The 10,936-nt window shown below is 43.1% G+C and overlaps 1 protein-coding gene across 1 annotated transcript in view; it reads right to left on the reverse strand.

The window, feature by feature from the left end:
- Naa25 (N-alpha-acetyltransferase 25, NatB auxiliary subunit) overlaps positions 1–10,936 on the reverse strand; it is a 46,043-nt gene that overhangs the window by 6,687 nt on the left and 28,420 nt on the right. Inside the window, exons 13-19 of the mRNA XM_042669007.1 lie at positions 10,202–10,291; positions 8,719–8,899; positions 6,588–6,687; positions 2,953–3,104; positions 2,375–2,500; positions 1,162–1,405; positions 682–805 (exon numbers count right to left, since the gene is read on the reverse strand). Of these exons, the coding sequence (XP_042524941.1) occupies positions 682–805; positions 1,162–1,405; positions 2,375–2,500; positions 2,953–3,104; positions 6,588–6,687; positions 8,719–8,899; positions 10,202–10,291 (1,017 nt within the window). The remainder of the gene's footprint in view (positions 1–681; positions 806–1,161; positions 1,406–2,374; positions 2,501–2,952; positions 3,105–6,587; positions 6,688–8,718; positions 8,900–10,201; positions 10,292–10,936) is intronic.

Here is a 10,936-nt window from a genome sequence, read left to right on the forward strand (position 1 = left end):
GCGCTGGTGGCTCACGCCTGTAATCCTAGCTACTCTGGAGGCTGAGATCTGAGGATCGCGGTTCAAAGCCAGCCTGGGCAAGAGAGACCGTGATCTCCAATAAACCACCAGAAAACCGGAAGTGGCGCTGTAGCTCAAGTGGTAGAGTGCTCGCCTTGAGCTGAAGAGCTGAGGGACATCACCCAGGCCCAGAGTTCAAGCCCCACGACCGACAAAAAAAAAAAAAAAGAATATCTAGAGGGTCTGGGAAGGTGGCTCAGTGGTAGAGTGCTTGCCTTGCATGCATGAGGCCCTGGGTTCGATTCCTCAGCACCACATAAGCAAAAAGAAAAAAGCCAGAAGTGGCGCTGTGGCTCCAGTGGTAGAGCGCTAGCCTTGAGCTGAAGAGCTGAGGGACAGCGCCCAGCCCAGAGTTCAGGCCCCACAACCGGACCCCCCCCCCCCAAAAAAAAAAAAGAATATCTAGAAGTACCTAGAAGCTCTTCCCCTTTTAGATCTAACACAACTTTAACACAGAGATGACCTCTCACGTAGTGCTCTGAAACCTGTCAGATATTTCCAGAACAATTTCCACCTTGCATCTATCTATTGCACCTGTTTCTAAATGTGAAAACTTAAATTTTATTCATTACTAGGTTTTCACTGGCAAAAAAACAAGAAAGTATATTTGTGTATACTTACCTAAACCATTGGTATCCAGCTCATAAATATCATTAATGAGATAAAAGGAACTTATCTGGCATTGGGAACAGCCAGAATTAAAGAATCCACTCATTCTGGTGGGTACAGGACCAAGGAAAGGATACTGAAATGAGAAACAATGCTGTCCTTTAATCCATGCAAATTAAGAAGACACTATAAACTATTAGGTAAAACACAATCTGCCCGGGCCCTTGTGGCTCACACCTGTAATCCTAGCTACTCAGGAGGCTGAGATCTGAGAAGCCAGGTTCAAAGCCAGCCCAGACTGAGACTCATCTCCAATAAATCACCAGAAAACCAGAAGTGGCGCTGTGGCTCAAGTGGTGAGGGCTTGAGGGACAATGCCCAGGCGCAGAGCTCAAGCCCCACAACCAACCAAAAAAAAAAACAACTCAAAGTCCTATCTTTTAAAAGACAGTCTGAGTGTAACTACTGTAAATGGCAAATATATATTAATACCTGAATTTCCTTCTCAATGAATCGCTTTCCCATTTCCACAGCTACCTCCAGCTGTTGAAGGAGCAAGCGGAGAATATCAATCCGGGAGGACACACCATTCTCAGCACTTTTCTCAGAGTTCTTTGGCTCCATGGGGTGGTTGAGGCTGGGAAGTCCACTAATAAGCCTTAATGTGAGGGAGCGGATCCTTAACCACAGGGTCTCTTCTTCCAAGGAAAGTCTCTTATGTTCTTCAGAAACATCCCTTAAACAGAAACATCCCAGACCATCTGTTTTATTCTAACCTGTTGCCTTCAAACCTTTCAATATCACTTTCACCAAGATGCCTCTGAATGGTCTCTCAACTTTCATTTACTGTCTGACTGATTTTAGACAAGCAGAGAAACTACTGATTCCCATTAATTTCACTGTCAATAAAATGGGCATGATAACCTACCTAATGAGTCATTCATTCTTTCTCTTAAGATTTTTTTCTCTGGTGTTTAAAGTACTACATGATAGAGGCTCAAGGCTAGAGCCCAGGCCCTGAGTTCAAGCCCCAGGACTTGCCCCCCCCACCAAAAAAAAAAAAAAAAAAAATCCAGGCACCAGTGGTTCACGCCTGTAATCTTAGCTACTCAGGAGGTTGAGGGGCTCAAAGCCAGCCCGGAAGAAAAGGCCGTGAAACTCTTATCTCCAATAAAAACCACCAGAAAACCGGAAGAGGAACTGTGGCTCAAGTGGAGAGTACTAGCCTTGAGCTGAAGAGCTGAGGGACAGCACTCAGGCCTAGAGTTCAAGCCCCATGACCGACCAAAAAAAAAAAAAAAGTTCTTACCAGTAAAGCTACAGTTTTGAGCAAAAAAGCTAAAGGAGAGCACCCAGACCCTGAGTTCAATCTTGGTACTGGCACCCCCCACCCAAAAAAAAATAAACAGTAAGATAGCTACCAAATTCCAAGAACAATAGCCATTGCTTAAAAATTGGCGTTGAGCCTATTAATCCATCTGGAATTTATTCTGATCTGAGCTGTGAAATACATCTAACCTTTAGATTAGCCACAGTCCTAATATAGGGTGAGCGATACCTTCTTTACCTGGCTTTACTTACATTTTCTGATCCCAACAACATACCACATTTACATCAAAAGGAGACTTTTATTCACTTTTTCATGTAAATCTTAGATCCATCCTGATTCTTTCAAAACTAATTCTTGAGGTTGAGTTCCAGTTACCTGTCTTTTGGATCCCAGCTGAAAAAAACATTTAGGTCTCTGTTGTCCCGCAAATCTTCCCATGGAATGTCATCTTCTTCTGGCCTAAGATTCATTGATTTTATACTTTCTGCTAAGCTGCTCGATCTGTAATAAAGATAATTATGTTTTATTTCCATAACAAAGCAGTCATGAAAAATTAGGACTTTTTTCATTACAAAGAAAAAAGGGGGAAGAGGAAAAGAAGCTAAGGAGTAAGGCTCACATAAAATAAAATACAACACAGCAAGAGAAATACTCCTTAAGTCCAACCAAGACAAAGACCAGCACTAACTTCTGAGAGCCCTGCTTGTAGAAGAGGGGAACCTGGTGAGTATATATGGACCAGGACATGAGGACCACAGAAAGTCAGCTCTGTGCGAGATGTAACTGCTCCCCAATTCTTCACAACAGGCTCAAGAGTCTGTGGTTCCATTTCCACACTCTTACTCCCACCCCATTTTTCCTCAATTTAAATGGCAATGATACCTATGGTGGCTTGGAGCATCAGATCTAACCCCTTAGCTTCTGTGACTGTAAGTTCCTTATGAAATACTTACATATTTGCTTCAAGTAGAAGGTCTAACAGCATCCGTTCAGTACGGACTTGTGCAAAATGAAGAGAATTATTCAGCCTGTTCCTAAAAGCGATAAACTCTGGGATCTTCTCAAATGCACCATATTTGTAAGCTTGAATGATATATTCTGAGGTCTAAGAAGGAAAGATATCACCTTTGTGTAAATATTTCACAAGTCAGACAATGTAAGCAAAGCTTCTATTTTTGGTAAGCAAAAACACAATACTTGTGGCTAAAAGTAAGGCTTTGAATCTGATCTTTAAAGGTCTTGGTCACCGAGCTTTAAAAAATAGTATTTTTCTTCCTTTAGTAGCTGAGTCAACTGTCCCTTTCCTTAGTGTTCCCAACCACAGTGGCCCAATGGTAGTAGGTATGGCTAGCACCTCACAGATTCTAGGCAATCCTGCCTCTCAGTGCAGCAGGACTGATGGTGTCAGTCAAAAGGCCCATTGTGCCATTCTGGAAGGGATTTACTCCATGTCTGTCTGCATCACAATAATCTACATTTTTATACAAAGATTCCAAGGATGCCAGAATAATATAGCCACACCCCACCCAGATCTCTGTTTCTTTCTTTCTGAACACAGCACCAGACACACAGGGCAGATTTGCAGGATAGAAGACAGTAAACAAAGACTCATAAAAACTCATGTCAGAATCCGTTCTGACAAAGACTTCCTTCCACAACCAACTTTCTATGCATCCAGACTACCCAAGATCTCTGCTTGAGATTTCCAAGTAAAAGGAACACTCGCCACATGCATTTTAATCGAGATTAAAAATGGATACATATGAAATGGTACAGAACAGAGGCAAGATAAATTGTCAATGGGAATTTCCATGGGAATCCTGGCAACATCAAAGGCACGCTCAGGGAAGAACATTTCACGGAAATGGGCCTATGCCATCAGGATCAGAAGACAGTGGTCACCTTTTTGGCCAAGAAAAAGATTTAGCTCAAAACTTTCCCCAACAAAGATCCTTTTTAGAAAAGCTGGCCTTTTGCATAGCCTCAGCTTGCAGGCTCGACCCCCAGCTCTATTGTGTCTGAGTAATTTGCCAAGTAGGAAAATAGGCCAATAGTCAACAACATACCCTCTGATACACAGCCTCGCAGGGTTCATTTCAGGCCGCGGGATTGCGCCGCGGGCGCTGCTAATTCAACTGCATTCGATGCGGCTTTTAAACCCCCATGGGACACCTCGGCGAGCTGTTTGCCTGCAGTATCTGGAGAAATTAAAGACGGACGGACACAAGAAAATTAAAAAGATTACTTGTGATCCTGTATGTTTAAAGAAGGACTATCTGAAAAAAGCTCAACTGCACCTTCTAGCTTGATGGAGGACAGTGAAATGCCCCATCAAGTGGAGGCCAGTATGTTAGTCAAGCCTACAGCCCCTGGGCTTAGAAAACAGCGCAAGCTTTATTACCAGCTCTTGCAATAGGGAGTTACAACTGGAAAAAACTGGGAATATTTGATTGAGTAATCAAGATAAGATATATGATTTTTGCAATTCCAAGCACATTTATAAACTCCAGCTCCAAAATATGCTATGGTTAAAGGAGAAAACCCATCCTTCGCCAAGCATAGGGGCAGTTTTACTTCTGAGTGGTCCATGAAATACCACTTTAGGAAAAAACATATTCGTTTCAAAAAAAGACCAGGCGGTGTAACTCCCCGCTTGTGTCATTTAGATAGTCCTCCTTAAACACAGCAGCAAAGTACCGCTGCAGAGCCAGACAAGGAATTGGGGAAGTGCCGCTATGGGAGAGGACGGCCCCCATGGGAACTGCAGGCAAACCCAGAAGCCACAGGCACTGTAAAGACTTTTGAGTGGAGTATGGTGTCCGTAACATACAACTTATTTACCAGTGAGGCTACTTAGATCCCGGAGAAAGTCCTGAAATGAACCCTGGTTACTCTAAAAAATAGCAAAGTGCATGAACATCAGACCCTAAACAATAACCTTTATGAATACAAGTACAATGTAAGTACAAACATTTCAGTCATTTTTTGGATAGGAAAATCTACCACTGAACAAGGAGGCATCAGAGGCTTACACCTGTAATCCTAGCTACTCAAAAGGCTGAGGTCGGAGGGTTGGCTCAAGCAGACACAGCCTCTACTCTTATGCCTCATTAATCAGCTGGAAATGGAAGCATGACCCAAGTGGTAGAGTATCAACCATAAGCAAAAAAGGTCAAAAAACCTAGCAAGAGCTCAAGGCCCTGAGTTCAATCCCCAAAACTAGCATGCACACACCACGCAAGTAAATCAAATGTATTTTTAACCTCCTCATAAACGCAGAAGGAAAGCCAAAATCATGAGATTTGATGAAACTACTTCTTTTGATTTTCAACAAATGAAATTCCTTGAAAACCTAAGAAGGCAAGCACAGACACTGGACAGGAGTGAAAACTCAAGCCTCAGCCACCCACCTACATGAAGAGATTTACAGACCCAATGTTGTAAGGGACACCAACCTGCCTCAAGGTCAAGCCTTGGTGCTCAGGAGCTGATATGCACTTCCTATTCTCCCTAGTCAGAAGCTATGTCTGATCAGCTATCAGTCACCGAGTAACAGGGAGCAGGGTCTGAGAGGCCCTGTCTTCTACATGCCTCAAGCTCTCCTTTGCCGCTCCACTCATGGAGGCCAGGCCCTAAAGTCTGTTAGAACATAACCACCAGAAACTGGGAACAAGGAATCTGTATTTAGCAATGCTTCTGCACTGCCTTCCATGTAATACACTCCACTGAAGAACCCGATGGCAAGTAAAACAGCCATGGCTTTTATAGTTAAAAAGCGGTTTTAAAAATTCAAGAATGCTTCCAAGAAGATCTCCAGAAGGTAAATTCCTCAGCTGCAGAGAGAACATAAGAATGGAAAGCTATGGGCAAATATCCAGCACCCCCAAGTTCCAGGCAGGAGATGTGAAAACCAAGCTGGCAGTGACCTCACCAAAGACATGCCTACTCTCTACCCTACTTCTTGTGTAGCTAGGCCAAGGGTAGCTGACTGACAGCATTATTATTTTTCCCCCAAAGCCTCCACTTAACCCAACTTGGCGCCCAAGTTGGCTTTCAGTAAACCTACAGTGCAAGTGCCATCCTGGAATTATGGCACAAAGAAGCTCTCAGTTACAACTACATACAAAATACAATTGACCAAAGTTTCCTTAAAAGTCCTTCAACTGATCAGCTTCATAATCCTACATACATTACCTCTAATTCTAACTGCACCACACCATTGGCACAGAGCACAGTGAACTTCACAAATTAAGGTAACAGGAACCAGGCGCTAGCAGACAATTCCATGGCATCCCAGGCTCCAAGCTTCCGGGCTACACTATAGCCTTAGAGAAAGGCTCTCAAAGATACATCTGAGAGGCGAAACACTTCTTAGTCTGTTACATATCCGTTTTCAGTGTGACTTTCCAGGACTCCATTGAACATATCCACATTTCAACATACATAATTAAGTCTACCTCTTCCCGAAGGACCTAGCCTAAGGACACCTGACGGTACTACAGCAGGGAGCCATAGCACGTGTCCTCGAGACACAAGGTAGTGAGCTTTGAACCATGTCAGTCAGTAGAAGAAATGGCTTTTCACTTACATCTTTCTGGTTGGAGTGGAAAAACCTGAGTGCGAAGTTACAGGACTGGGAGGCAGCAGCGTACTGACCTAGGGATGCGGCGTACCGGGTCAACAGATAACTGGATTGAGAGAAAAGAAAAAAAATACACATTTTCTAACTCTGGTGGCAAATACATGCTTCAAATTACTATGGCAAGGCATACTATGCAAGGTTACCAACCAAAATAAACTAATACACAGAAATAAATTAAAAAATAAAAATCAAAGTTCATTTGGTTTTATAGGAAACCTAAAGTTCTATGCCATACTTTCTTTTCCTCAGTGATGAATAGAACACAAAACTTGTAAGAAAACATAATGCTGTCTTTTCCCCACTTCCGCCCCCATCAGCTGTGGGGCTTGAATCAGGGACTAGGGGCTGTCCCTGAGCTATTTTTTGGTCAAAGCTAGTGCTCTACCACTTTTGAGCCACACACCCACTTATGCTTTCTGAGTGGTGATAAAGAGTCTCCTGAAAACTTTTCTGCTCCGGCTGGCTCCGAACTGTGATTCTCAGATCTCAGCCCACTGAGCAGCTAGGATTATAGGCATTAGACACTGGTGCCTGGCTAATGCTGACTTCTTAAACATCACTGTAAGGGACATTAAATGATCTCAAGTAATAATAGCCCAAACCCAAATCTGAAAGGATGTCTCAATAAGAAGTATATGTGTATTATGTGTGACATAAATACAAATATGTATGCATATAGTATACACACAAAATATGTATGTATGTATACATATAAAAGGATATCTCAGGATAATAAAGTACATATCTCTATCTCAATTGAGAAAGAAGACTTCAAAATAATGTGCTGCTGGATAGAGTGGCTCAAGTATGTAGTCCTGGCTACTCGAGGCTAAGGTCAACAGGATCAAGGTTAAAGGCCAACCAAGGCAAAAAGTTCACAAGACTTCATCTCAACCAACAAAAGCTAGATATTGTGGTGCATGTCTGTCATTCCAGCTATCCTAGCTATTTATGAAGCATACATACGAAGAATCATGATCCAGGAAAATCCAAGCAAAAAAATCACTACTCAAATAAGGCTGGCAACATCGCTCAAATAAAAGACTGCCTGCCTAACAAGTACAAGGCCCTAGTTTAAACCTTAGTACCATCAAAACAATAAGATATGAAGCCAAGTACTGGTGGCTCACATTTGTGAATCCTAGCTACTCAGGAGGCTGAGATCTGCAGATCAAGGCAGACAAAGCTGAGAGACTCTTACCTTCCAATCAACCAGCAAAAAGTCTGAACTAGGGGCTGGGAAGGTGGCTCAGTGGTAGAGCGCTTGCCTTGCATGCATGAGACCCTGGATTCCATTCCTCAGCACCACATAAGCAAAAAAGAAAAAAGCCGGAAGTGTTGCTGTGGCTCAAGTAGGTAGAGCGCTAGCCTTGAGCTCAAGAGCTGAGGGACAATGCCCAGGCCCAGAGTTCAGGCCCCACGACCAGACAAAAAAAAAAGTCTGAACTAGAAGTAGGTTGAGGAAGAGTCAAACCGTGAGGGAAAAAGCCAAGCAAGAGCAAAAGCCCCAGTACTGGCACACAAAAAAAGAAGGTTAAAATACATATAGTTTGAGTCAGGCACAGGTGGCTCACACCTATAATCCTAGCTACTCAGGAGACTGAGGTCTGAGGTTCACATTAGAAGTCTGCCCAGGCAGGAAAATCCATGAGTCTCTTATCTCCAATTAATCACAGAAAAAGCCAGAAGTGCTGCTGTGGTTCAAGTGGTAGCATACTAACCCTGAATAAAAAGCTCTTAGGGACAGCACCAAGGCTCAGAGTTCAAGACAACCACCCCTCCGGAATACATACAGCTTGTCAGCACACATAGCATTAAAAGGCCCTGGGTTTAATCATTAGCATCAAAAAGAAACTGTATGTAGCTGGATGCTGTCCTTGGGGAAAAAAACCTGACCATTTAATAAATGCAAAATTTTAAATTATCATAAAATCCTGGGTGATAGATGATCTGCAACAAGTCATAGTAGGTGCTAAATTAACATCATGAGCAGTTTTACTGCTCAAATCTAGTCAGAATCCTACATTGCCTTGCTGAGGTGGCTGCCTGCCCATTACTCAGAGTATATACTACCAACCCAATGGTATCATGCTGGATATGTTTAGCATCGAGGCTGGAGTAAAGATCCACCACCGGTTCAAATGCACCCAGCATACAGTAGATTCGAACAAGCAGCAATTTGAACTGAGCGTTGGAAGGGCTGTGGGCTAACCCTTCTTCCAGCAATGTCAGGGCCTGCCACACCGCAGTCTCATCACCTAAAACCAGAGTAGATCATTATCCCCTGATCTTGACAGCAGAGTTTCTCAAAACAAATAAAGAAAAACCCTTTGATACCATCACCTCCCTTAAGTACTCCACAAATAATTTTAGGTAGCAAGTAATCAATTTTAGTTATAAACTTGTGAACTGAAATAGGAAATTTCCTTAATAGCCCTCAATTGTTAAAAGCTAATTCTTAAATATGCCCTCTACAAAAAACTCAAGAGTTGCTGGGCACCGGTGGGCTCAAGACTACAATCCTAGCTACTTAAGAGGCTGAGAGGGCTGGGAAGGTGGCTCAGTGGTAGAGTGCATGCCTTGCATGCCAGAGGCCCTGGGTTCAATTCCTCAGCACCACATAAGCAAAAAGAAAAAAGCCGGATGTGGCGCTGTGGCTCAAGTGGTAGAGCGCTAGCCTTGAGCTGAAGAGCTGAGGGACAGTGCCCAGGCCCAGAGTTCAGGCCCCATGACTGGACCCCCCAAAAAAAAGAGGCTGAGATCTGAGTAATGTGGTTTGAAGCCAGCCCAGGTAGGAAAGTCTGTGAAATTTTTAATCACCAATTAACCACCAAAAAGCCAGAAGTGGAGCTGTGGCTCAAGTGGTAGAGTGGTAGCCTTAAGTGAAAAAGTTCAGGCCCTGAGTTCAAGCCCAGGACTGGCACAAAAAATAATAAACAAATCAGAACTTACTCCAAAAAATGTACATCTGTGTATATAAAACTGTCTTAAGTAAACAGGCCCATTCTGTTTCATCTACTTATCAATTGCCATTATCATAGCTTTGTATTATTCAAGCACACCTGGAAACAAACTAGAGATGTATGAATTTAAAACCATCCTGATTACAGGTAGCAGGAAAAATTTAAGTCTTGATTCCTCTATTAGAGCCACTGAAGAGTACAAGAAAGACCTAAAAGCATGAAGCAATTCTTGAGTTACATCCTAAGGAGAGAATCCAGTACTTACAGTCATTAAAAACAAGGAATCAGAACTGAGTTCTGGTGGCTCACACCTGTAATCCAGGCTGATCTAAAAATGGAGGTTCAAAGCCAGCTGAGGCAGGAAAGTCCACGAGACTCTTAACTACCAAGAAGCCAGAAATGGAGCTGTGGCTCAAAATGGTAGAGCACTAACTAGCCTTGAGCACAAAAGCCTAGGGAGAGCGCCCAGTCTCTGAGTTCAAGCCCCAGGACAAACCGAAGATAATGATGTAACAGCTGGCAAAGCATACTGCAAATAGTTCAATCTAAAGGACAAAAAAACAAAAACAAAAGTAACATTGAAATCATCAGACTCACCTGTTTCTCTCCATACATCAATGAGCACGTGGACAGCGAGGAGACAGTAATAGTCAGAAAATTGCAATTCTGTTTTCAAACAGGATTTTCCTATGAGGAATTTAAAAAAGCAACATTTGTTCATTTATTACTGTCCCAAAGGAGGTTTTTTTTGTTTTCTTTGTGTGTGTATGTGTATGTGTGTGTGTGTGTGTGGCACTCTACTGCAGAAGACACAGTTCCACTTTTGGACTTTTGGTGTTTAGAGCTAAGAGTCTCATGAACTTTCCTGCCCAAGCTTCAAACCTTGATCCTCAAATCTCAACATCCAGCATGGCTAAGATTACAGGCATGAGCCACCAGAGGCCCACCCAAAAGATTTTTTTTTTTTTTTTTGTCGGTGTGGGGCCTGAACTCTGGGCCTGGGCACTGTCCCTCAGCTCTTCAGCTCAAGGTTAGCAACCTACCACTTGAGCCACAAAGCCACTTCTGTTTTTTTCTGCTTATGAGTTGCTGAGGAATCGAACCCAGGGCCTCATACATGCAAGGCCAAGCACTCTACCAGCCCCCTCCCCAAAAGAGTTTTTAAAGGAAGGAATGTGATGAGAAGAGGAAAGGGAAAAGGAAACAAAACAGGCTGAGTACCAGAAGAAATATACAAGCCATAAGGGCTGGGGAAGCAGCTATGTGGTAGAGTTTTGCCTAGCTTATGTGAGGCTCTGAATTCAACTCCTAGTTCTGTGCACTCTGGGTCAT

This window comes from Dipodomys spectabilis, unplaced genomic scaffold, assembly GCF_019054845.1.
Source record: "Dipodomys spectabilis isolate Male_0828 unplaced genomic scaffold, ASM1905484v1 ptg000480l, whole genome shotgun sequence".
In the NCBI taxonomy this organism is placed as follows: domain Eukaryota; kingdom Metazoa; phylum Chordata; class Mammalia; order Rodentia; family Heteromyidae; genus Dipodomys; species Dipodomys spectabilis.